This window comes from Crocuta crocuta, unplaced genomic scaffold (assembly GCF_008692635.1).
Source record: "Crocuta crocuta isolate KB4526 unplaced genomic scaffold, BGI_CrCroc_1.0 scaffold1950, whole genome shotgun sequence".
NCBI classification, from domain to species: Eukaryota; Metazoa; Chordata; class Mammalia; order Carnivora; family Hyaenidae; genus Crocuta; species Crocuta crocuta.
In genome coordinates this window covers 53344-81254 of record NW_027532587.1, presented here as the reverse complement: position 1 = coordinate 81254, position 27911 = coordinate 53344, and the positions used below count along the sequence as shown (strand labels likewise).

General features: G+C 42.8%; 1 protein-coding gene across 1 annotated transcript in view; it reads right to left on the bottom strand.

Moving 5' to 3' along the window:
• The window catches only part of MID2 (midline 2), an 83890-nt gene extending 61956 nt beyond the window's left edge, over window positions 1–21934 (bottom strand). The window contains exons 1-2 of the mRNA XM_077779602.1: window positions 21260–21934; window positions 7808–7903 (exon numbers count right to left, since the gene is read on the bottom strand). Of these exons, the coding sequence (XP_077635728.1) occupies window positions 7808–7903; window positions 21260–21919 (756 nt within the window). The 5' untranslated portion in view covers window positions 21920–21934. The remainder of the gene's footprint in view (window positions 1–7807; window positions 7904–21259) is intronic.
• Between the last annotated feature and the right edge of the window lie 5977 nt (window positions 21935–27911).

Genomic DNA, 27911 nt, shown 5'->3' with positions numbered 1-27911 from the left:
ATAAAGACTCCCTTAGATTTTCTTGCAGAAGGGCAGTGAACTTTTTCCCCACAAGAGAAAATTTAATTCAGGAACTGAAAACGAGCAGCTTATTGAGCACAAGAACCCTTTTCAGTGTACCGCCTTCGCAGAGTTGTTGACGGGGTATTGAATGGGGTCATTCAGCTGAGATTCCCAAGATTTTCAGTGCCACAATGGAAGTTCTAGTTCACGCATGTGATATTTGAAATTGATTGTAAGCATTTGGAAATCACTGTCCTCCCCGCCCTCGGAAATAAAGATAACTACCTCTAGAAGTCCTGAGGTCAGGGACAGGCATCTCTGATAAAGGCGTGGTGCCCAGAAATATTACTAAGTACTACTACTACTACTAACAACTGCTCCCACTATTACTCCTACTCCTATCACTACAACAACCACCACTACCGCCACTCATTGGCCCTTGACTATCCCAGGAATGGTAGCAAGTGCTTTGTGTAGACTACCTTTCCCTTCAAGGGGCGATTAATCTGAGTTTTACAGATGATGAAACCGAGGCTCAGAGCCATTCTATGTTCAAGGTTACACCAGCTAGCACGACTCCTGTCTGCCCAGCTCCAAAGCTACCACAGCACACTGCATCCCAGAACCTACATACCATTTCTAGGAAGACGGAATTGTAGACACGGAGGCTTTGGAGCTGGGCAGCTGGGCCCTGGGTTGGAAAGGTGGCTGGAAGCCAAGTGAGGAAGGGAAAAGAGTGGACCTACTGACTCCTATTACTAGCTACCCAGTTATGGAATAAACAGGTAGAGTTTCTATGTGTATCTGTGAGTCTGATCATTCTGTACTTCAAAAGGTGAATAACTACCACTCGATTTCTCCATTCACCTTCACCATCAAACTTCCGGTGGTCTGCATTTCCTTACAACTTAACTTTCTCCTTGACCTCTCTGAATCTGTCTTCCATCCTCATCTGTACACTGAACCTTCGCTCTCTAAGGTCACTAATGAGATCTTTTTGTATGGTGGGACTACTCCAATGGACTCTATCAAACCTTCCCCGCCCTGAAGGACTCCGGTCCTTTGCGGTTTTGGTCCTCTGTTTTCCCAGTGTTTCTCCTCCCTCCTGTTGTTTGTTTCTCTTTTGCTCTCCCCCAGCACTCCCGTCCCTTTCTCATACTCCTTACTCACTCCAAATCATCCTCACCATGAGACAGGAACCACTGGTGATGGACGAGTGGCATCCAAGTGGTGTGTACCTTGGCTTTGCCAAAGGAAGCATGATGGGGTGGTTGGGGCACAGGCTCTGGGGCTGAAGAACCTGGACTCTGTTACCGACTAGCAGCATGACCTTGGCAAATCACTTCAATCCCTCCATGTCTCAATGTTTTATCTGTAAAGCAGGAGTAATAATAGTGCTTACCTAATAGATTTGTTGTAAGGACAAAATGAGTTAATAGGGGCACCTGGGTGGCTCAGTCAGTTGGGCGTCCAACTTCAGCTCAGGTCATGATCGCATGGCTCGTGAGTTTGAGCCCCACATCAGGCTCTGTGCTGACAGTTCAGAGCCTGGAGCCTGCTTCAGATTCTGTATCTCCCTCTTTCTCTGCCTCTCCCCTGCTCTCTCTCTCTCTCTCAAAAATAAATTAACATAAAAAATTTTTTTTTGAAAGGATGAAATGAGTTATATATAAAGTGCTTACTTGGAATTTAGGAACTCTTCATTAAGTGTTCACTTAGTATAGCCGTTATGAAGGCAATTTCTGAAATGTTGATTATCTCCACAAATGAATCGTTACTTCTGATATTTAAATTTTTAAAGGCACACCATCCCTCTGTAATCTCATAAAAAGGTCCGCACTCTTTCCCAGACCTCTCTCCTGACCTCCAGATCAAGCAAGCCAGCTGCCTGCTGACTTACCTTCCTCTCTGATTCACTGCACAATAAACCTCTCATGTCTAAAAAGAACTCCATCTGGAGGTGCCTGGCTGGCTCAGTTGGTCGAGTGTGAGACTCTTGATTTTGGGGTTGTGGGTTTGAGCCTCGTGTTGGGTATGGAGATTACTTAAAAACAAACCTTTAAAAAAGAGGGGCATCTGGGTGGCTCAGTCGGTTAAACATCCAACTTCGGCTCAGGTCATGATCTCATGGTCTGGTCCTTGTGAGTTAGAGCCCTACATCGGGCCCCCTGCTGACAGCTCAGAACCTGGGGCCTGCTTTGGATTCTGTGTCTCCCTCTCTCTCTGCCCCTCCCCTACTCATGCTCTGTCTCTTAAAAATAAAAAAATGTTAAAAAAATTTTTTTCAATAACGAAAAAGAAATCCATCTGTACTCCCTAACTTAGTTAAAAGGCAACACATCCATTCAGCAACCCAAGCCAGAAACCTGGGGATCATCCAACTATTCTCTCACCCCTTCACCCATTGCATCTAACTGATCACCAAGTAATATTGATTCTACCTCCCACAAGTGATTCAAGTGTATCCCCTCCTCCTTAACCCTACTACCACTGCTTTACGTTAGGCCTTTGTCTCTCCCTATATCAGTAAAAGCCACCTAACTGGTTGGTCTCTTTGCCTTCACTTTTGACCCTTGACCCTTGCTCTATCCGCTATACTACAGCCAGAGCAATCCTGAAGAGCTGGCCTTATCCAGTTTTTCACCTACTTTAAATCCTTCCACAGCTCTCCAGAATCTTCAGGATAAAGTCCAAGTACCTATGCATGGCCTACAAGGCCCTTCACTATCTAGGCCCTAGCTACTTCTCCACACTCACCTCTTACAATGGTTCTCACGTTGCAAACTTCTGGTGGTGCCCTGCACATCTCTGTGCTCTTTACCCTTCTGTGTTCTTACCTGTGGTCCCCCTCACTAACTTACCTCATTTTTGTTGGCAAAATTCTCCTCCTATTTCAAGAGAACTCCAGTGTGTTTCTTTCTCTAGGCTAGCTTGTCGTCTTGCACTTCGCCTTCATTACAATAATTATCACTTGACACCGTATTTGACATTTTACCTGCCAGGTAAGTTCCCTGAGTTGAGGGCAGGGACCATTTCCTATTTATCTCTATCTACCCAGGGCCTAACTGACCATTTTGCCCATATGATATGCTCTCTGTCTCGGCAGAGGGAGTACTTTATTCTTCCTCCTTAAACCTTTTTCTCTAAAATGCATTTTCTCTACGGAATTTCCCCTGATTACACCTACTTCACTCTACTCACTGCTTCATTTTATCATGGCTTGAGGGCTTGGAGAAGACTCTTCCAACAAACAGATTTGTGCTTTAATGATTTAGATTTGATTCTCTCTTCTAGCTCGACCACTCTAAAACACTGAAGGACCATCTACTGAAATCATCCACAGAAGTGGGATTCTTAAAAATCAATAACTGGGGGAGAAAAACCCATCTGTTTTTACGCTTGGAGAAGCAGTCAGGCATCGATTCTTGCCCTTCCCAAACCAAACGCCCTTCCAGTGAGCAGTATGACCAAAAGGGAGAACACCGAGCCACCCACAGTAAGACTTTTGAAAGCTACTGAAGCTAAGAGCTGGGGGCAAGACAGAAAGCTGAAATTCCCCCGACTAAGGGAAGCCCCCCTCCCCGCTCCTTGAAAAGGCTTGAGAAGCGCCAGAAAGAAATCAATCTGCCCATGGAGCTCCTGGGATGGACTAACAAACACATTGTGCTACAGCAGTTCCAGAGGGGAGGAAGATGGGGGCACACGAAATATCCAGCAAAGTGCTTTCGTATGCTCAGTGCCCTAAAAGTTGCCGACAAGACTAAATAAGTAAAAATGGAAAGCCTACACTTGCCTTCATTTGTACCCCCATTACTGCATGCCGTTTGGATGCTTACGAGATACAGTGTTTTCTCTAGTTGGACTCCAAAGTTCCTGGAGGCCATCAATAGCATACGTTTCTTTTATAGTTCCCAAATTGCCCACCACACTGAGTACACAGTGTTTGCTGGAGAAACCCTTTGTTGCTGACCAATGGATTACTAAGTAGTTAACTATTTTTCTTCCCCTCGCTGTTTTCAGGAATGCTTGTTATTCACAAAACGGTGGAGTCCTGGAAGCCAAGAGGAAATATTCATCTGTTGGTATACATTTTCCCTTGGCTATGCATTAAACAGAGGTTTCCTTTGGCAATGTCAACAAAGGATGCCTGATGAGACAGGACAAAGAACTATATATAGAGATCAAGTGGTCAGAGGAGCAAGGTCAAAGCATGCCCTCCCTTGACCAGATTAAAGGAGTCTTGTCTCTGCTTCTATGTCCTTCCCGGGCTCTCCAGTCGCAACCAAAATAAAAAATATTTTCCAACTGGCTATCCCCTGAATTCTGAAAGCTGGGCCACGACTGGAACAAGATGCACGATTGAAGAATTCAGCTAACAAATCTGCGGTGATCCTAATCTCTGTTTCTGTAACAGTAGGAAGAGTGCAGCGTTGTTTACTTTCTCAGGAGAATAGAGAAACAGGAGAAAGAACCAGGAGAGAGAGGCAGTATTTATGGCCCCTTTATGAAAAGTCAGTCTGTGACAAAAACATTTGTAGACAATAAGGAAGGGGAACAGGTTTGGCAAGAAAATAGCCTCTTCCAGTTTTCTCAGAAGTGCCTTAGCTGGTATCATCCACCCTCGCCCTACGTGAAAGGCCTGCTTTGCTCTGTGAATATAGTCATTCCCTATAGATAAATCTGGATTCGAGAAGATGCAAAAAACTCAAATCACCCTTTAGTGTCCGGTTCTCATGGCAGAAGGTATCTTACTATTTATTTCATTTTGGAAACTGTTTACAAGCGTTGATGGAGTCTCAAGTCCCTTCTTTAACTGCATTTCTAATCCCAGGCCTTGTTCCAAAGCCTTCTGGATGCACAGGCTCTGTGCTGAATGAGTATAATGAGTACCCTGGATTCACCCTATTATTAGGAGGAAGTTTAGGGCATATCCCTAACCTTTCAGAAGGGATGATGTCATAGAGCACAGCCATGCTCTTCCATAAACCATGCTGGAGGGTTCCTGTCAGAGACACGATCCTCAACTGGAGAGCCAATGGAGTCAAGTCCCGAAATACACTCTCACCCTTGACATGTAATGCAGTATGTCATGGTTCTCTGCCAATTGTCAGTTGACATTTGATTCCATTATCTGTGTTTCCCACACACGTATATCCCTATCAGGGTGGATGTGTGCAGCGTGTAAGCCTTCCAAGGGCTCTTTCCTTTGTACCTGCCACAATGCTGTGCGTAAATATATATTAGTAAAAGGTGACCTTTCGCGTGCCAGAGCAGACGGCAGCCTACGCAATGGATTTAACAAGCATCCCTAAAGGAGCCTCTTAATCACCTCCTCTGCTGGTTCATTATGGGGCTGCTCTTCCCTCCCACTTGGCTTATATTTGGCGGCACTGGTGTCATCTCCGCACGGCTCGAGCAAGAGCACTGACTTCAGAAAGGCACTGTTAAAACATCACTGTTACCTAGAGGGGTTGGAATGAGTCGTTGTTCTCTATTAACACAATGATGCATTGTTTTACGAGACTAGCTCCTTGCTACTCATGGGGCCCTGCATACAGAGGTTTGATGGGCGCAGCGGGCTGGGAGAGGCCACAACAGGGTTGTGCTTGGGTGAGGCTGGTTGGAGTGATGCACTTCCCAGGGGCGGGATGATAAGATGTTAGAGAGGTCTTAGGATGAATAAGCAATACGAATAAACTGCTTACCTGGCTAATTTGACTACAACTCAGACTCTATACTTAATAGTCTTTTTGATGAGAATGAAGAAGGTGGTAATTATAATTTCTACCCACATTTTATTCACTATTAGCCGTTACCCTGCCCTCAACCATTGAAAATTCTAAGCCAAGGGATTCCTTATCTTGTCTCCTGCTTACAATGCTTCCTTGTCTCTTCACCAGTGTGGGTTTCTCATACTGTAATCTAGCAGCATAATCAGGAGCTTTGATTGAGTGGAATACAGAGGGATTCTGACTAGCTGAAAAGCACTCTAAAATGCCTTCTGTTGTGTTTCTCCCACTTGTAAAGGGTGATATCAAAGAGCAAAAGAAGAGAATAAAGAAAGTAACCATTCATAGAAACATGACCTGTGAAGTCTGGAAGACACATCGAAGGTCATGTAGTCAGTTCAAGCTCTTATTTTACAGGTAGGGACACTGAAGCTGAGAGGCTAAATGACTTAGACAAATTCATATTACCAGTGAATGGCAGAGTCAAGTCTAGAACCCAGCTTTGCAACTTAGGTTCCAGGATTCTTTCTTTCCATTCCTTGGGCTTCTCCCTAAATTTCCCACTACATTCCACAATCTTGCACCTGATATCTTATGTACCCTCCATATAGCACCACTCTCTTCCACAAATGGGAGTGCCCAGCAGGGATTAAGTTGCCATGGTATGCTCATCGTCCAAGTACACCCCACTTTAAGAAATGCAATACTTTAGGGGCGCCTGGGTGGCTCAGTCGGTTAGGCATCTGACTTCTGCTCAGATCATGATCTCATGGTCTGGGAGTTTAAGCTCTGTGCTGACAGCTCAGAGCCTGGAGCCTGCTTCAGAGTCTGTGTGTGTCTCTCTTTCTCTCTGCCCGTCCCCTGCTCACACTCTGTCTTTCTCTGTCTCTCAAAAATAAATGTTAAAAATTAAAAAAAATTTTTTTGGTATTTTTATTTAATTTTTGAGAAAGCAATAGAGAGCAAACAGGGGAGGGGAAAAGAGAGAGGGAGACAGAAATCCAAGCAGGCTCTGTGCTGTAAGTTCAGAGCCTGACATGAGGCTCAAACCCATGAACTGTGAGATCATGACCTGAGTCAAAGTCAAGAGTCGGAGGCTCAACTGACTGAGCTACCCAGGCACCCAACATTAAAAAAAAAAATTTGTTTTTAAGAAATGCAATACTTTAAGAAATCCAAACAATCAAGAGTGGTTACTCCTATAAGATTCTTCTTGTAAGAAGACTCTCATACTTTCTTAAATAAAAATCCCTAGGTGGGATTTAACTTGAACCAGTACATTTATCTGTCACACGAGTAAGATTAGAACTAGACTACCAGGTTGTAAATAGAATTGGAAACATTTTTAACCTATCACTGCCCAGGAGGAGTCCTGTAACATTTTACNTAAGCCCTACCATTGCCTCTTTAACAAAATCAACACAAAACCACATGCCACAGCTGAAGTCCCGTGCTCTTGAGAAAGAGAGAGAAATAACATCTTTTATTATATCCACTTATGAAAAGACTGACTCCTCTTGTAAGTTCTGCTCTATTGATGTAGATTTCATGCAGGTACAGGGTTTGAAAACCTTATACTTGCAGGACACTTTATAATTCACAGACAACTTGAACACAGATCTCATTTGTTGATGACAAGAGTAAGTGGCAAGGTGACGAGTGAGGACCAAGTGAAGCGTGTGGGGACAAAGGGAGGAGAGGCTAGGAAGAGGAGGAGCTCTCCTGATAATACTGTTGCAGACACGATCTTGGATGGAAGGAACCTCACCCTACGCCAGGGACCCAGGGTTCCCAGCTTCCCCTGTGACACCCCAGAGATGTCCTTAGGGAGCTAAGATGTCCAGTTTGATGAAAGAAGAAACACACTTCATATTGGATTCTCCTGTTGCCTGCCACTTGGAAAGAAAGGATTACCCCCCTGGATTTCTGTCCCCAATCCATTGCTACCACCTATTTTTTGTGTAAATAATAGCTATCTGCTGCTTTTCTTGGAACAAGCATCCTAAAGGGATGAGACTTNAATGATCACCTGCTTCAGATCCTCTGAAGGAAATGCAAATGTTTCTGTTACGTACCTCAACTTGCTGGCAGATCTGTATTAGTTTGGCCATTTGATTTTCTAGTTCACTGTTGCGCTTAACCAGGTTGGTGAGGTTCATCTCCAGAGTTTGCTGCCATCGCAAAGTATGAAGCCAGAGGGAAACAGGGAAGAAGGGAAAAAATAAGAAATGTTCAAAGGGCAGGAGAACCAACATTATGTGGAGATCATTTAGTCAGTTGACAAACATTTCAAAGATTCACTGAGCACTTGCTATGGGCCAAGCATTGTTCTAGATGTTAATTAATAACACTGTACCTTTTTGCTCCAGGCTCTCAATATTGGGAAAAAGATGACATTTGTGACTTCATGGGTGTAGAATTTATGATATTAAGGCAACCTTATGTTTTCTATACTATTTTTAGCTTTTTAAAGTATTTCATAGTACTTTGTCTTCATAGTAACCCAGTGGCATATGAATAGGTATTGTTCTTTCACAGATGAGTAGACAAAGGGAACTGTAATTTATTGAACAATCAGTACTTGCCAGACACTATGCTAGGCATTTTGGTATATACCATTTAATAACCATGATACTTCACAAGGTAAGATATGTCAGCATCTTACACATGAGAACTGAGCTTCAGAATGGGGGTAACGTGTCCTTCACAGCTCTATAATTAGTATGCGACAAAGCTGGGATTAGAACCCAGGTCTCTTGCCTTACTCACAGCTTTTTCCAAGTATTTTGATTTTTTTTGTCTTTTTATTGAAACCATTTTAGATTTATCAGTAGGTTTCTTCAGGGGAAACAAAAAAAGATGGTATTTTAATTAAGTGTGAGATTCATCAAAATCAAGCTTTGTATGGGTGCCTGGGTGGCTCAGTCGATTAAGCTTCCAACTTCGGCTCAGGTCATGCTCTCATGGCTCAGGAGTTGGAGCCCTGTGTCGAGTGCTGTGCTGACAGCTGAGAGCCTGGAACCTGCTTGGGATTCTGTGTGTCCCTCTCTCCCTGCCCCTCCCCCACTCACAATCTCTCTCTCTCTCTCTCTCTCTCTCTCTCTCTCTCAAAAATACACATTTTCAAGAAAAATTTTTTAATTATAAAAAAAAAAATCAAGCATTGTTATCTCATAGCTCTCCTTCTTTGGCCCTAAGGAATAGCCCATGGAGATGGTAGAACTCAAATGGCAACTCCTGGCCGTATCAAGACAGGATATCCATTGTTTTATCATTGCTTACTGGTACATAGATCTTCTTAGGTGTGCATTAGAAGCAACGTGCAAATCTGTTGAATATAACAGAATTACAACAGCACTCAGAACTCTTAGCGTATTTTCAGTTGGGCAGGCAGCTCCCTCCCATTTTCATTCCTTATGGGAAAAAACAGAGTGTTCTTTGCTCTTGGTTGATAATGGGCTTTTATATTCCTCCCCACTCCCAAGTCTTCAGCTCTGGTGGCTCCTTCTCCTCTAGGACTAGTCCCAAAATCCACTCCTCTCTCTCTCGCTCACCATCCCAACACCCCCACAAAGTCTGTTCCAAATACCCCAACTTCTTTCTTGGCCCTTCCTCTGCTAACATTCCTTCCCTTGGTTTTGTACATCGCTTCATTGCAGTCTCCATGGCTCCTTCGGTTTGTAGTTGTTCAAAGTCCATGTTTTCGATATGAGGGAATGTAGGGGGAAGCAAAGGGGAGTGGGGGAAGGGGAAGAGGACTCATGTACTTGGCCCCTTTCTTGTCTATTAAGTAGCTGTGGCTCCTTAGTATTCTTGGCACTGTCCCAGGAGTCCATCCCAGAGGATGTATTCCCATGGATATACGTATTTTTACGATGGGCGGTCTGAGATCACTTGTTCTCAAACCGGATTATGAGAACCAACTTAATCTTTGCTTCCCTCTTGCCAGATCTTAGTTTCTTTGGCTTTATTCCCATGGAAGTGATTTTTCCCCACTTATTCCATTGTTCTTGGCTTGGGCACGGTGTCTCCCCTGGCCCTCTTTAACTCCACAACCATCTCAATCCATGGCCTTCTCCTTAGCAAGGGCAAAGAGAATGGAGAAGAGAAAAGAAGGGCAGCAATTGTTGGTTTGGACATGATCTCTAAGCTAAGTAGATATCACGAGGGAAAAAAAAAAGAAATGGCAGTAGTTCAGAGATTTAATACAACAAAAGGTAATGAGTACCTACTCTGTTGAAGGTGCAGTAAATTCAAAGAGAAAGAGGAGGTGACATTAAGGTGGATCTTGAAGGATAAGCAAGATTCTAACAGAGATGGAGGCAGACAGGGTGTTCCAGGCACGAGGAATAACATGAGTAAAAGGGAATAAAGTATAAAGACATATTCAGGGAAGAGAAGTTGACTTGGGCTAGAAGAGAGGGTACAAGAGAGTAGTGGGGGACAAGGTTGGAAATGGAGGTGGAGGTGCTGTTTTCAAGGTCTTGAATGCCTAGGTGAGGAGTCTGTACCTCCTTTCATTCTTTAGCAGTAGGGACTTCCCAAAGGCTTTTGAGCCAGACAATGACATAATCAGGGCCGCGTTTAGAACGTGTCACAAATATGTGGGGCAGACTGAAACAGGAGAGCCTAGGGGCAGGGACTCTGGTTAAGAAGATGCTACAATATTCAGGGCAGTTGGTAATGCAGGTCTGGGCCAAACCGGGAGGATCATCGAGAGAAACATGTTTCAAGAAGGAATCTGTCACTGTCACATATGCAGAGTGCAAGATATATGAGGACTCATAAAAGGCAGTTGGATATGGTAATTAGAAGTAACTGGTGACCTTTGAAAAAGGAGTTCAGGAGAGTGTTGGAAGCAAATGCCAAAACACACAGAGTTAGGGAGTACATCAGTAGTGACTATGTGGAGGCTGCCAGTCTGTGCTCCTCTTCAAAAATTTGGCTGGGACCTGAATAAGATAGAGCTCTGGTTTGATATAAGGGTCCAGCTTAGTTTAGAGAGTGGGCATTGGTAACGGGCTCAATCAGTTTATGACTTCCACTAGCACAGTGGTCCCGATTCCTAGATCGATGGAAATCCCATGTATCACCATCAACTAGACTGACATATTAGGTAAACGTCATGTAGATTGATGAACTAAGAGCAGACACAGTATTAGAAGCCGTGTTTCAAACTGTATTGCATTTCCATTCAAACTTAGGATTCCATGGGGAAAATGTTTTCTAACAAGTACATGCAACCTGTTGCAACGCTTTTCATGAAACAAACATCCTATTAATAATTCATAATGCAGAGCAGGGCTAAGATCTGTGTGTTCCTCATTTATGGCCCAGAATGAAGACTCACAGTTTCTGTAAAGCCACTGAAAACAAAAATTAGGGTTGAACACATAATTTGGGGTCTGGTTAGACTATGGACCTTGGGTTACCATCACAAAATTATAGCAAATGGTTATTTTGCTCTGGCCTCCTAGCAATTTGTAGAACACCAGCACATTTTAACAACACAGAACTAGAACTGACAAGATGACTCTAATTTCCACCTTACTTCATTAATATGAAAACGCTTTGAAAAAATAAATCTCTGGCTAATGAAAACACCATCTGTTGATGGCTTTTTGCCACTGTTTTCTTACATTACGAGACATAATTTGAGGAAAACCCCGAACATTTACTTACTCACTTCCTATTCATTTACAAGGAATTAAAGCCTCCTCTCAAACTGGAATTGATTCTCAATAATGAACATATGCAAAGGGAAGCAGAGAATTGATACACTTATACAGTCTATTTCCTCACCCTTCCTTATCATGCCTCGCACTGACGAATCACTTAGAACTAGAAATTCTGGACCACTCTAGGCTTGAGTGATTTTGTTGATTTGGCCAAGCAATTATCTTGCCTATCCTCTGGCGGGGCAGACCAAGAGAATACACGTATGTACGTGCCTGTGTGGGCTTGCATGTGCCTCTGTGTGTGTGTGTGTGTGTGTGTATGTGCATGATTATACAGTCTCTACATGTAAAACTAAACATGACTCTTCGTGGTTATGTTGTAGTGGTTTGGCTGTTAAAAATTGGTTTGTTTCGCTCTTCTCTTGTGCCATCCAGTTAATCACTGGGCCGGGCTCCCTGTGTTCAGGCCCAGTTTAGTGCAGCTTTCTAGAACAGTTGAATGATGACAAAGAGAGAGCCAAAGTGGCAGGGGAGATTGGAATGGAGATATCTGCTGGGAGGAAATGAAGACAGGAGGTTGGCAAGGCAGCAGGATGAAGCTCCCATTTCCTGCTGCAGGAGGTTACCTCTGGGTCCTTCTGTACTTCCCCTGTGTGAGGGTTAGAGAAGCCATTTGCACTATGAAACTGAGACCCCCTTCACCTCCTGATGACTCCATCATTACAGCCTTCACAAAATTGTACATGCGTCTAAACGGCACAACGTGAGGGGAATATTTGGCTGATTTGCATAACTGACATTTTAAAAGGCCCAAGCGAGCTAAACTGGTGGTCAATACCGATTCCATTTTTATCCAACTTCCACTTCATTTGTATCACATACACTTGACCTCTTTGTGTTCTGTTATACCCTTCACAAAGAGGAAAATGTTTGCCAACACTGAGAAACCAGGCCCAGGCTATTCTTCCAGACAGCATCGCATAAAAAGAANCTCAGATATTTTCTAGGAGTTTTTTTTTTTTTTTCATTTCTCTAGACACAGGTGGTTTCAAATAACTTTCCCATTGGTTCCCTCAAGAAACCAAGCTACATGGCAAAACACCACCTCTTCCTTCAAAGCCAGAAACTCTCCGGATGGCACACACTCTCGACCAAAATCACCACCTGTCATGCTCTGTGGAGGCACACATGAGCACACTTACACACACCTACCTGCCACAGCGAGTCTCGAAGCTTAAAAAGGGGGTGATGCCTTTCTGTTTATTCTATTTAAACATGTAGTATTGCCACCAAATGCCTGTACAGTCTTTGGCTTTCTAAAAGGTACCAGGGGAACATTATTTAAATCTACACAAGATCCCAACTGTTTTGATGTGGGAATTGAACTTTGGGAGAGGCATGGGGAGGAGGGAAAGGAAGAAAGGCCGATGTACCCCAAACCAGAACCTTCCCCAATCTGCAGAAGACAACGTCATCTTTAAAAATGATCTGAGGAGCGCCTGGGTGGCTCAGTTGGTTAAGCATCTGACTTCGGCTCAGGTCATGATCTCACAGTTCGTGGGTTTGAGCCCCGCATTGGGCTCTGTGCTGACAGCTAGCTCGGAGCCTGGAGCCNAGTGACCCCATTACTATTTATCGACATGCTCTTTTTCTGACATCCTGTCTACTCACTGATGTTCTCAGCTATTCCAACAGCCAGTAGCCAAAAATCTTAGCACAGTTTTGGGGTCACATTCTGCTTTCTTTTTTTAACTGCTTGTCTTAAAATACTTACTTTGCTTTCGCTTCAGTCTGTCACTTTATGTATCAATTACATATGGCCTTTCAACAGCAAAACACACCATCTGGTCCACCAACTGAAGCCCACACCCTTATGCCGGAGTGTCTTCCTTCCCCAAGCATGTATTTGCTGTTATACAAGCATGAGGCTATGTCCCAGAATGAGATACAGGTGATATACTGGATGTGCGAGGTTTACTCCACTTGAGATTTGTTAGAGAATTACCAGATTGGTCCTCAAGCCAGGCAAACTAGGTGGCCATCCCTCTTCTTTCTAGAATGTTCTGAAATCATTCAGCAAAGACCCATGCCTCCCATAGGGCTCTTATCAGGAGTGTTACATGCGCAGTCTTGCATTTTTTTTTCCTTCCCCCCTCTCTTCAGGTGCACAGCATGGTTAAATCTCTAGCATAAATGCATACATTGTTATTTAAACCCTCTAAAAGAAAATCTGTACTAAAAACCTAAATCCAGTGTTTATTTTGATAACGGAACAGTGAGCCAAAGCCAACTCTGCTTTCCCGGAGTCCTTCCTCAATATTGTACTCTACTTGAGCTGTTCTTCTTCAGTTCCTCCCTGTCATGCACATCCTCCTCTTCCTCCTTCACCTGGTCTTCCTTCAGATCTACCTTCTATACCTTGAGTGTGCTGCAAGGTTCAGTCCTGGGCCCTCACTCAGCTCACCACTGTAAGCCTCTACCTCCATGCTAAAAGCATTCAATCTAATGTCTCTAGCCCTGATCTTTCAGCCACCACACAGGCTGGAATTTCAACTCCTTCTAGAACACTTGCCCTTTCAGTTCTGAGAGTACCCCGTGCTTTCTCTCCTCCAGATATCTGAGCAAATGTTTTCTCTCTGCTGGAGCAGGGGCTCCTTACTCCATCCCTGACCCCAACTGGGCATCCAACCCCCCCACTCAAAGTCTCTTTTGATGTCCCTCCTGTGTTCTCTCTCAATCCCTTGTGCTTCCACGGTCACAGAACTTAGCACACTATCTTGTAACTGTGTCCTTAACTCTCTGTCGCCCCACAGTTAAGCTGAAGGCTCCACCAGGGTTGGGTCTGTGCTGTCTTTATCACTGTAACCTCAACATCCCTTCTGATTCTTGGCATCTAATAGGTGTTCAGGAAATGTTGGAGGAGTGAACACACGTTGGATGACCCACGATCGTATCAAACTCAAATCTGAAGTTAAATCATCCCACCCAAATTGCCAGCCCCTCCCTAATGTCCCCATTTCTATCCCCGATCCACTGTTCTTCAAGACATCTCATACTCCAAAATCATTTTTTGCTTCTTGCTCTCCATCCTCTGTAACCATACAGTCATTTGCCAATCCTGTCAATTTGTCCTTCAGTCTCTCTCCAGTCTGACCCTCTTCTCTGAACAAACTCATTTCTGGTTCCCTGTTTTGAGCTCAAGGACTTCCTTTCCCTTATTCTTCCTCTGTGCTTCATGTCATGGCACTTAACCATGCTGCCTTGTAATTTCTGATGTACTTCTCTGTCTCTCTTACTAAGTTCAAAGCTCCCCAGGGCAGGGACTGTGCCTCATTTCCTGTGTCCCCAACTCCGACCACAATGACTTGAACAGTGTAAGTGTTCAGTAAACAAAATGAGTGTCCATGAATTGTTTGTTAAATGAATGAATGAATCCCTGGCTTCGATCCCTGGTGCTACAGTTTAAGTTATTATCTGGTCTGTCTTCAGGGGAGATAAAGAACAAGACATTACCTCATTACATCAACCCCTCAAGAACTTGCATTTCAGTATCACATTTTTCCCTTTCAAATTCACTTCTTTGGGTTTAATAATTCTTTCCTCACCTATTTTATATTTCTGTAATATGTTCCTTTGCCCAATAAGAATAGACAGGATTTTCATCCTCCCGGGAATCAATCTTTGAGTCAACATTTTGTAAATTGTGCTCAGACTGGTGATTGTTAGCTCCTTGCAGATGTTAGGGGGGAAGACTTGGGACAAAAGAAACAAACAAAAAAAAAACCCAGAGAGATAACAGCACAGATAATAGGGGTATCCACTTGCTAAGCTTGCTCTCAAACCTATAAAAAAAAACAATAGAAAACATCTTCCAACACAGTAATGCTCTAGGAGAACAGAGCCAGATAATCAATATAATTATTAGAGGGAAAAGAACAGGAATTCAGATGAGTGTCAGCAGACAGAGTAGAGATGGAATAAATGCATTTTTATCTGCCGCCCCCAACCCCAGCCACACACAGAACACATAGAGATTTGATACACAGTATAAGTAATGGTGAGCGAGTCTTGGACAATTAAGAGACCACAGAGAAGCCAGAGCTACAAGCAAGAATGACTGTATGATCGTGAGTTGAAGGCTAGTTTAGCTAGTTTAGAAACGCCATGACAGATATTACCCTCACCCCCATACATACATGTCCACCACCATATTTTAAGAGAGTGCAGATCTGGACTCGAATGCTTTGCTCATATTACATTTCACTACAGTGGTTCAGTACCTAAGTGAGTGAAATTGAAGAACAACTTTTCTGTTCCCTCACCTATGGTAACCCAACCTGGCCTCACTGAAGATTTTTCTTATCATGAGGTCTTATGATATGGCTCATTTATCAGGGAGATCCTTAGTCCCGGGATAGGTTCTACTGAGGCCATAACCCTTCTTAAGGGGGCCAGGCTCACAGCCTTACACTCATGGCTCCCTCATACCCAACTTATCCACAGATATGCCCACAGAAGATTAAGACAGACGCTCTCTCTGCCTCACATGCAGTGACACACATTTATAGATATACGTAGATATACAAACAGAGTCATTCTCAGCCACTCAGCCATGCAGAAATACACACACTCCTATATGGTGACACAGACATATGTATGCAAATACACCCTCTCCCAACCCAGGCCTTCATAAAAATATTTCTTTCTTTCTCTTACATGAATTGGCATGCTGGTTCTGAAACTGTCAAATGCCCATTGGTAGATAAGTTGAGAGGGCATCTGTCTTGGCAGACAGAAGTAGGTGTCAAGTGGGTGAGCAGACAAATGACTGGGAGAAGGCGGTGGCTGAGTGAGAATGGGTGGGTGGATGACAGAGCGACAGAGTAGGAAGAAGGGCAAGTAATCAGCTCTGATAAGATTCTAGAATATCATATTTTCCAACCTTTTAACTCTCGTTGTGGCTTTCCTTTGAACATTCTCCAAGTCTCATATCTCCCTTCTCTTTGTCTAGCAATCTTTAGTTCTCTCTGTCTCAGCCTCTTTGTGTGTGTGTGTGTGTGTGTGTGTGTGTGTGTTTACTTTCCCATAACAAAAAGCTTACTCTAGTGCCAGGTCATATTTTATAACAACAAGAGCCCTGATATGTAAATGTAACTGCATTTAAGAATTATCTGTAGTAATGAATTTGTGGAAATGTAATGAGAAAAAGAAAATGTGCTTGTTTATTCCTTTCAGGAAATTCCTCTATTCCCCCCTGGTTTTCATCAGCTATATTTTTGGCAGGCTGTGGGCATGGATATGTGAAGACATCAGTCTCGAAGAGAATTATAATAATCGCATCTGATTTATACAGATGTCACCATAGGGTTAGGAAGTTGGAAAATCCAGCAATTCAAATGAATAGGCACTTAGAATTAAGGACATGCCATACTTTTGCTAACACTGTGGCTTTGAACATTATCAGTGGTGCATAGGAGATTCTCTTCAGACTTCTAAAGTAGTCATAATGGCAAGACAGATTTCCACCTTACAAGATGAGATCTAAAGCAAGCTAGAGACATACTTCCTGCAGATCCAGTATAAAGATTTAATTCATTTGGATTTCTTGAGCATATACTTACCATGTGTGCAAGACAGTAGAAAGAATACTGAGGAAATAAAAGGCATTGTGCCTGGCCCCAAGGAAGGTACGGTACCATTGGGGTGTGTTGGAGTGGCCTTGCAGGGGTTCAATTGAGAACTATAGAGTAGGTGGGATTCCTCAGGAGGTCAAGAGAAGAGCATGAGTCAATGTTAAGAGTTAAACCAGAGAATGAGTGTTATGTCTAGCAAACTGTTAGGAGACTAGTCTGCGTAGATGAAGGTAGCATGTCTGAGAGTGGTAGCAGGGAAAGATAGATGGGCAGCACAGAAACCAAATGGTACAAGACTTCAGATAACCAGTTGAGATCTGTCATCAATACAGAGCCATTGAAACCTGACCTCTTTTTATAAAGCCAACACTTGTTAATGCAATAATATCAATCTTTTCTAAGGGGAGAAACTCATGACAATGAAAACTGTAATATGTGAAGCATTTTTATAGATACAGGGCACATATCACGAGCTGAGATTATATATTGGGCCTAGTAAATGAAAAGAAGTAATGGAGAAAATAATTACTCTGATAGGCCCTACTATTGTAATAACTGCCACAAACAAAATTATTCTTTGAAATTGAAGAATTTAATTGAACCACTAGTAAGAAGCCTTCTGAAGGACAAGTAGTTAGAATGGACAGCTAAATAAGGATAATAAACCAGAGTTAAGTATCCCAAACCCTCTAATCCATTTTGAGTACATGTTAAGAAAACAGGGTGGCCTCTGGTTATTCTGACTTTTCATCTTATAATGTAACAGTTTGTTTATTCTTTATCAAACAAATAACTACTAGAGACCACTAATTCAACTCGGGGAGGTTAGTGCAAAAAGGGTAGTTATGCAGGCCAAAAATGAAGCTCCAGAACCAAAAAGTACAAATAAAGAGCAACTTGGGGCACCTGGGTGGCTCAGTCACTTAAGCATCTGACTTTGACTCAGGTCATGATCTCATGGTTCATGGGTTCAAGCCCCACATTGGGCTCTGTGCTGACAGCTCAGAGCCTGGAGCCTCCTTCAGATCCTGTGTCTCCCTCTCTCTCTGGCCCTCCCCAGCTTGTGCTATGTCTCTCAAAAATGAATAAACATTAAAAAAAAAACCCAAATAAACACATTCACTTATTGGCCAGAAAATAAAACCCCTAGATATATACTATCATCCTTCCGCTTCTCCTCTAAGACTCCTGTGCTCCCCTCAGGGCCAGTGGACTATGCCCCAGACCATCTCCCCCATAGCTTCTGACAACCAGCTTTCTCCTTTCTCCTTGGGGAAGAATCTAGCAGATTACAAGGAGAATCCTAAATGCTTTTCTAACTTAAAATGAACCTAAAGAAGTGAGTATATGTGACACTAAAAGTCAGACTTCCTCTCCGCTTAATGTGGAAAACTAATAGCCTTTTATGCTTGGAAACCAAACCAGAGTGATCCCCACACCTCCAACACACACACACACACACACACACACACACACACGCACATGCACACGCACACCACCTCTCCCTCCCCAAAGTCCAAGATGTTCCAGACAACATAACAAACCACACGGTTGGGAATGATTCATATGTTTCCACTCTTGGTCCAAACATGAGCAAAAGAAGTTTCCACTTAATTTATAATCAGAATTTTCTGCACATTTCCTTAAAAAATTAAAGGGGAACAATTCAAAATCTGGCCTTTCTTTCTCCAAAAATTTCTGATTAGTTACAGACTAAAGTATCTTTTTGGTAAAATACTTTTGTGCTCCATCCCAGCCTGGAGACTTAGGGTGTAGCTGCATGGTGCCAAATATCTAATCAATCATTCAGTGTTTTCATGTTTTCGGATGTTTTCAAAAAGGTGGTGTTCTGGAGATACAGGCTTATTCTATCCAGTCTTTTGTTATCTCAACCATACATATGGATACAGATTTTTCTGTTTGGAGTATTTCTCAAGGCCAATGCCTTATTATAGTTCCAACACCTGCAAATATTTGGCAGAGAATGGTCCATCCTCTCCATATCCCCCACTCTTCCTGCAACCCCACCCCCATCTCTTGCCATTATAAGGCTGTAAGTTTACACAGTATGTCCTTCCTCCCCCCACCCCAACCATGCTGTTAATCATTTATCTGTGACCCACGAAAAGTTCGATTGCCAGAGCATAAAGGTAAGTTTCAAATCGCATTTCATGGGCAAAACTTAGGTCCAAAACAAAGGCAGCAGGCCATAGTAGAAAGGATACTTAAGTCAGGGTCTAGATGCTGAGTTCCAGTTCCAATTCTGTGACTTCAACCAAATCACTTAAAAGTCTTAGTGTACACCACATTAAATTGGAAGGCTTCAACTAGACCAAGAGCAAGGCCTAGCATCTTAGGATTCTAAGAACTGAAGTAAATGAGATTATTCCTCTCTGCAGTTGATAGGAATGAGAGTATCATTCTCACTGAGTGAAATCAACAGATAAACACTGAGCTTTGTACAAATTTGTAAATATTAGATAGAAATCAAAATTTAAAACGGCAGAAACCAAAGTGACTACTCTCCATATTACCTGCAACAAATTACAGAAGGGAAAAGATATCCTGTTCTGAGTATTGCTACTTTCACCAACTTCATAAAATTTGTACCTATTTTTTAAGTTTATTTATTTTGACAGAGAAAGAGAGGGTGGGGCAGAGACAGTATCTCAAGCAGGCTCTGCACTGACAGCAGGGCTCAAACTCATGAACCGTGAGATCATGACCTGAGCTGAAATCAACAGTTGGACTCAACCAACTGAGCCACCCAGGTACCCATGCTTCATCATTTTTTTAGATAAGTTACCCTGACTTTTTCAGAGCATGGCAAGAGGAATATCTCTGCTTCCTTCTTGTCCTCCTTCCATCCTATCTGGGTCTTCCTTCCAAACTGGCTTATATATGCAGTCCCAATTTGTGGGTAGTAAATTATCAGCCATTTAAGTGTTTTACTTTTCTGGAAATTCTGCTAAATAACTCCTCCTTAAGAGAAATCGAACCACACAGCAGGCAGGCAATGGGAATAAGACAATTGGCCATGGAGTAGGGGGCACCTGGGTGCCTCAGTTGGTGACGTGTCAACTTCAGCTCAGGTCATGACACTGTGGTTCGTGAGTTTGAGCCCCGAGTGGGCCTCTGTGCTGACAGCTCAGAGCCTGGAGCCTGCTTTGGATTCTGTATCTCCCTCTCTCTCTGCCCCTCTCCCACTTGCTCTCTCTCTCTCTCCTCTCTCTCAAAAATAAATAAACATTAATTAAAAAAAAAAAAAAGACAAATGACCAGAGCTGATACTGTTAACATCAATGTGAGGTAGTAAGGTTTTACAAAATAGGCACTGAGACTTGCACGTAAATATCATACGGCACAACCACTTCGGAATACTCTGTCCACTGAACGCAAATGAAAGACTAGGAACTTACAAGGCAGGGAATGCAACCAACTGCTTCAGTCTGCAACCCACAAAAATGAACACTGGCACAAAATCTGATACTGGATTAAATATTTATTGCCTTCGGCTTAAATTTTTAGGTCTGATATTTGGTTATCCCTCCTTTGTGGTAAACTGAGGTTCCTTTTTTGTCTGCATGTTTTTTATTTTTAAGGCAGGCTTAGAATTGGCCCCATGTTAAAGGTTTGGTGGCAATTTGTAGCAAGCGGCCGATGCCAAACGTTTGTTGCTTTAGTGTACTGAGCGTGCAAACACATACACTGCTGTCATCCACAGAAGTCTCTCACCTCCATATAGATACACTCAGACACCTCCACCCACCTACAGAGACACACCCAACCTGCCTGTTGTTATACCCATACACATGTATATCAGCACGCATGCTAATTACAGCACACCCACACAGGTGCTCACATACTTAAAAGAAGAGGTGGAAGGATCATGACAAAGATATGTAGTGTGCAATATGTCACTGACAGAGGAGAGAGGGCATTGTTTCCCTGGACGGACTACTGGTGTGGCGGGCCAGGGGCTAACCCATCCACAACTGGCCGGAGGTGAATGAATGCAAGGAGGTTGACACAACGGATGGAACAGGTTCCAGTGAGAGCTTGCAAGTGAGCAAAGGCTATTCCTCATGAGAACAGTTCGAGGGAACTGACTTGTCATCTAGGAAAAATGGACCTAGCTTTATTAGGGAGCTTGCTAACTGTACAATTGTGTGTAAAGAGACCCAGTTGGAGAAGGGATATGTCCCAGATCCCTTACCTTGAGTTTCTCAAATCGGTCATTCAGGGACGCGACCTGATGGTCTCGGTGACGTCCCACCAGTTTGCATAAGGCACAGATCAATTGGTCATCAGATACACAATACATGTTCACTTTCTCATTCTCATGGTCCAGGCAGGTGATCCCTCGAAGATGTGTGTCTGGTACTGGCTCCACCAGGCGGTGGCTGGTGAAAGGTTTCTTGTTGGGGTGTGTGGCCCGCAGGCAACGGTCACAGTAGGAGACCTCACAGGTGATGCATGTTTTCACTGCATCCCTTGGCGGGTCCTGCTCACAGAATTGGCAAGCAATTCGCTCACTAGACATGGCAGTGCTGGGCCTGTAAGTCCTCTCTCGGCGGCTCTCACTTGGGGAATTGGGCCCACTGACGGAAGCCTTCTGGAAGCGATCAATAATGTTCTGCAGAGTCACATTCCTCTTGAGGCCATCCAGGCCCCGGTGGTTCAGCGAGATAACATACCTGCACGTCGGACACTGGAAAGCGGTAATGGGTTCAATGGATTCACCAGAGCTGCAGCTCGAGACCAAGATTCGATGAGCACAGCTGAAGCAGAGGCTATGGGCACAAGGGAGCAGAAGGGGGTCTTCAAACAACTCTAGGCAGATTGGACAGGTCAATTCAGACTCCAGTGTTTCCATCTTTAGTGAAAATAATCCTGCTGGGGCATTAAGAACCGCAGAGGCTGGGCTTTCACCTGCAAGGAATACAAAGCAAGAGTCAAAGCAGCCTATTTATACACTAACCAATGGAGGCTTTACATCTTAGATTCCCCAGCGATGCTGGAGCAATAGCAAAGCAATCGATCTGGGCGTTAATCAAAAAGCCTTTCTCCCCTTCACACCCTGTGGTTGACAAATGCTTGAGTTTATTTTCCTGCACTAATAAAGAGAACCGAGTGACCACCTCTGAGTCCTGGTTTACTGGTCGACATTACTAGTCCAACTCACAATACTGGCCCATGCCAGTCACATATTATCCACTGCCGTCTCTTGTCCTGGACTATGATGAGCCTGAGGCTGTGCAAAATTCTCAATCTTCACTCTCCAGTATTGGTCTGTATTTTACTTCAAGGTAAAATATACGGGCCGCACGTATTTCACGTCCAGTGGAAGGCAAATCAGGCCATATTTCAAGCTAAGTCTCTGGCTCTTGAAATTACTCCATTCTGAGAGCCTGTGTAAAAACCAAGAGTGAGCTGCAGAATAATGTACTTCTCGGTGCAGAATAATACGTTCTTCTGAGTGTGAGCTTTAATTACTTCCTGTTACCACTCATGGAAATTCCTGTCCTATCCCATTTCTAGTAAACTGAGCTACTAGAGACAAATGATGCTAGTATCCACTTCCTTCCCTTCCCTCCAGAAAACCTTTCATCTCATCAAGCTCAATGAGAAATCATTTCAACTATTCAACTTACTCAGCAATAGTTGCTGATCAATAATGACAACATATGACCTTGTGGTTTCAGCTGGATTTTACTATCAGACACCCACTGAATTAGCACAAGCCTACTATGGAGCTCACCACCCCACGTGTCTTAAAATGTAACAAGATGCAAATCAACATCCAGATATAAATTAGCAAAGTGAGGAGCCAGAAATTTTCAGATCTAGTAGCCTTCATTTCGGTACGTGCATCAGAGAGTAAAAGAAGTCACCCAATTTACACAAAACGAATCTGTTAGTCAGCCTATTTCTTCTCCCACAGATATTTCTGAGCTGAACATACAGATATTGCCACGGGTCTTCCGTTAATTAAAACCAACACACAAGAATGTTCTAAGCTAGCCTTAAGTAAGGACAAATCTATCTTATTGACAGGAAATGTTAATCCTATTTATAGAAAAGAGAAAAACATCTTTTGCTTTTGAATAACTTTTCTTCATCATCTCACTAGCCCTGGAGACCCTTGCCAGGGCTGGAAAATTTTGATTCTGCCACTGATATTTGTTCAGATTCTGTCAGTCAGTGACCTCTGCCTAGCCTTCTTCTCATGGGATACTTAAATGCTGAGTACAATTAAACCATGTGAAATAAGTACAGTAAATGCATCCCTGAAAGCTGTTTCTAAATCAAACCTTTTAAGTGCATGAACCTAACTAGCTATTTAAAGAAAATCCATAGGAAGCTGGGCTATAGAAGTAGAGTCTTTTTGTAAAACAGCCACTCTCAGTTGGTCTGTTAAGTTCAGATGTTTGGATAACCACTTTCTTAAAACACAAGATGTGCGGTATTCTTATTTCATAATTTACAAGTGCCTCAAAATTGTTGACTGGCAGTATATAGCTTATATTATCTATCACCTTTCACCTATATAGATGAAAAATTAAACCAAGTACAATGTGCATATATCACAGAACCTTAAAATTTGAAGAGACTTTAGTTAGAGATGATGGATTCCAACTTTTGTTCCAGGTGAGAACACTGCCTTTGATAGCTCCACTGCTCAAATTCAACATGATATTGCTTGTTATTCTCCCCCCACCGCCAAAAAAAAAACCCCAAAACACCTTCTCTTCTTCCAATTTTCCCTATCTGATGAATATCACTATCCAAGCCTAGAAACCTAGGAGTCTTCTCATTTACATGGTTATCATGTAAATGATAATGACATGGTTATCACCACAACCACTGGTGGCTTCTAGAACATTCTGTTTTACTTCATTTACATATCTGTCTCCAGCTAACTCTCCCTGCTCCTTGAGGGCATCAACTATTTCAAATTTTATTCATAGCATGGTGCCTCATACATACTAGGTATTCATTAATTGTTAAATGAAGGATCCCTTAAAGTACAAGTTGGAAGAAGGGACCAAGCTTTTATTGAGCACTTTCTGTATGCTGAGTACTGTTAAGCACTTTACACACATCATTCCATTAAATTCTATCAAGAAGCCTGTGAGGAGGGGCATTTGGGCGGCTCAGTTGGTTAAACGTCTGACTCTTGATTTTGGATCAGGTCATGATCTCATGGTTTGAGATGGAGCCCCACGTCAGACTCCCCACTGAGTGCGGTGCCTGCTTGGGGTTCTCTTTCTCTCCTTCCCCTCCCTCCCTCTGCTTGCTCGCTCTCCCTCTCTCTCTCAAAATAATAAAGCTGAGAAAAAAAGCGAATCCTTGAGGGAGGTACTATCATGCCTCTATTATAGTTAGGAAACTGGGGCTCAGCGTTGTTAAGTCAATCAACCAGGAATTATACATACCCAGAGCACTGGGTCAGTCTAATGCCAGCACCTGCTCTTTCCCCTACACCTTTATTTCAATCATCCCAGCTCCTTCACTGAAGTTTATCTGGACTATTTACAAGAGGGTTTCTAAACAGCATGTTTCCTCTTCTATTTTTGTCTCTCTGTGTCCCCCTCAGTTTCTATGAATCTGCCTCTCATTCCAAGTTCCCTCCAGAATCATATCTTTTTCTTCTAGGCCCAACTCCACTTCACACTGCATTTCTCTTACTATCACTTCCAGAATGCATGTCTGCATTCTTCAACATCTGTGCTGAAAGCTACATGGGAGAATGGAGTAAGGCCTCCCTCCAACTTTAGCTCAGGTCATGATCTCACAGTTCATGAGTTGGAGCCTTGAGTTGAGCTCTGTGCTGACAGCTCAGAGCCTGGAGCTTGCTTCGGATTCTGTGTCTCCCTCTCTCTCTGTCCCTCCTCCACTCAAGCTGTGTGTGTGTCTCTCTCAAAAATAAATAAACATTAAAATATTTTTTTAGGGGCACCTGAGTGGCTCAGTTGGTTGAGCGTCCGACTTCGGCTCAGGTCATGACCTCACGGTTCGTGGGTTCGAGCCCTGTGTCAGGCTCTGTGCTGAATGCTTGCGCACAGCCTGGAGCCTGTTTCGGATTCTGTCTCTCTCTCTCTCTCTCTGCCCTTCCCCTGCNCCCATACAAGCGGAAAAGCTCTTCGAACTTCCCTGAAACCATAAATATTGTTCCTGAGTAAGTGTGACACTTGAACCTGACTATGAATTTAAGCTTGGGAAAGTATGCTATGGGTCAGCATTGCCTTGAATAAGATCAAAATAGAATTTTTTAAATGTTTTATTTATTTCTGAGAGAGACAGCATGAGCAGAGGAGGGGCAGAGAGAGAGGGAGACACAGAATCCGAAGCAGGCTCCAGGCTCTGAGCCAGCTGTCAGTCAGCACAGAGCCCAGCACAGGGCTCGAACCCACGAACCATGAGATCATGACCTGAGCCAAAGTCAGACGCTCAACCGACTGAGCCACCTAGGCGCCTCAAAATAGAATTTTTAACCAGGGATTTCTGAACCTCCTAGAACTGTTTGAAGGATGTTGTGTGTTTGTCATATAGGCATTCTCACAGGGAGAGGCTTGCCCACAGCATTCAAAATGTTCTCAAGAGATTCCTTGACAGGGGCACCTGGGTGGTTCAGTTGGTTGTGTGACTGACTCTTGATTTCAGCTCTGGTCATGATCTTACTGTTCGTGGGTTCGAGTCCTGCTTCGGGCTCTACGCTGACAGTGAGGAGCCTACTTGGGATTCTCTCTCTCCCTCCCTCTCCCTCTTCCTGCTCCCCTCCTCATGCTCTCTCTCAAATAAAAAGTAAAAAAAAAAAATGTTTAATGCAAGAAAAAAAAAGAGTGCTTAACAGATAAATGTCAAATACTAGTGCTCTAAAATAACCCACCTTAATGAATTTCAGCTCTACAAAGAATAGAAGATGGTTACGATTTGTTGCTTATGGTAAGTAATTTTTCTATATTGTTTGTATTGTTTTATCATCATATCGCAATTGCTTTTGCTTAGACTAGGGAACTGAGTATTTTTTTTTTCAACTTCTTCAAACAACTGTTCATCTCCTCTCTCATTTATAAGGCCACCTTGTTCTGGTCACTCCTAATATTTCAGCATCGTTTCAGCTATGTCCTGTTTTCACTACCTTCCTGATTATCTAAACACCTTTCACCTTAAAATTTATCTGGCATTACTATGTGTCAGACACTAAATAATACCCCTTACATGTATTATCTCCTTTAATTTTCACACCAATCCTCTAAAAGGTACGTAGTATTATTATCAAAAAAAAGTATTGTGTCCCAGACCATGCTTATTTGCAAGTAGCAGAACTACGATTAAAACCCAGAAGCCAGAAATAAACTGATATCCTCCTATATTTATGGGCAAGCGACTTTTGACAAGGATTCCAAGTCCACTCAGTGGGGAAAGAATAATGTTTTCAACAAATGGTATTGGGACAATTCCATATCCACATGGTAGAGGATAAAGTTAGAGCCCTACCTCACACCATATAAAACATGAATTCAAAATAAATCAACAACCTAAATGAAAGTGTAGAAGCTATAAAACTCTTGGAAGGAAACGTAGGTGTAAATATTTGTGAACTTAAATTAAGCAAGGGTTTCTTACATGATACCAAATGTACAAGCAACCAAAGAAAAATAGATAAACTGGACTTCAAAATTTAAAACTTCTGTGTTTCAAACCATCAAGAAAGTGAAAGGACACCTCACAGAATGGGAAAAAATACTTGCAGGTGGTAGATGTGATGGAGTCTAGGATCTAGAAATAAACAGAACTCTTAAAACTCAATGATAAAAAGACCAAGAAAATGGGCACAGGAACTGAATAGACATTTCTCCAAAGATGATTTACAAACAAATGATTAGTAAACATATGAAAAGATACTCAACATCATAAGCCATTAGGGAAATGCAAATCAAAACCACACTGAAACACCACTTCATACTCATTGCGATGCCTACATTACTACTTCTTACCCACCAGGATGACTATAATTAAAAAAAATAGCCACTGTCAGCCAGGATTTGGAAATATTGGAACATTCAGACATTGCTGGTGGAAATGTAAAATGGTGCAGCTGCTTTAGGAAACAGTCTGGCAACTCTTCCGATGATTAAATGTAGAGTTAGCATGTGATCTAGAAGAACTGAAGATGTGCTCACTCAAAAACTTGTACGCGAATGTTCATGGCAGCACCATACATAATAGCCAAATGGTAGAAATAGTCCAAATGTCCATCAATTGATGAACGGAAAAACAAACGTGCTGTGTCCATGCAATGGAATATTATTCATCAAGAAAAAGTAATAAAGTACTAGTACATTCTACAATATAGATGAGCTTTGAAAGCATTATGCTAAAAATTGTAGGATTCTCTTTACATGCGATGCCCAGAATAGGCGAATCCATAAGAACAGAAGGTAGATCAGTGGTTGCCATGGGCTGCGGAAAAAGAAGGAGAGGAGGGTGACTGCTGATGGATACAGAGTCTCTTTGGGGGATGACGATAATGTTCAAGGATTAGTGCACAACTTTGTGAATATAGTAAAACCCATCCAACTGTGTACTGCCAAATGGTGAATATATTATGACACATGAATTACATCTGATTTAAGAGAAAAATTCAAACCCGGGTCTGGCCCTAGGATGTGTGAACAGTTCACCACTGTACGACACTGTCATCTGTGCAACTACATAGTCATTCTAAACCTACTGGATTGCTCACTCCTTTCGATTGTTTTTCTAGGTCAGTGATTCCCTGTCCAGGTTTGGCAACACCCTGGAACACCTCTAACAATCAATGGATGTCAGAAAGCTCTCAGCTCCCAATTTTTATTTGT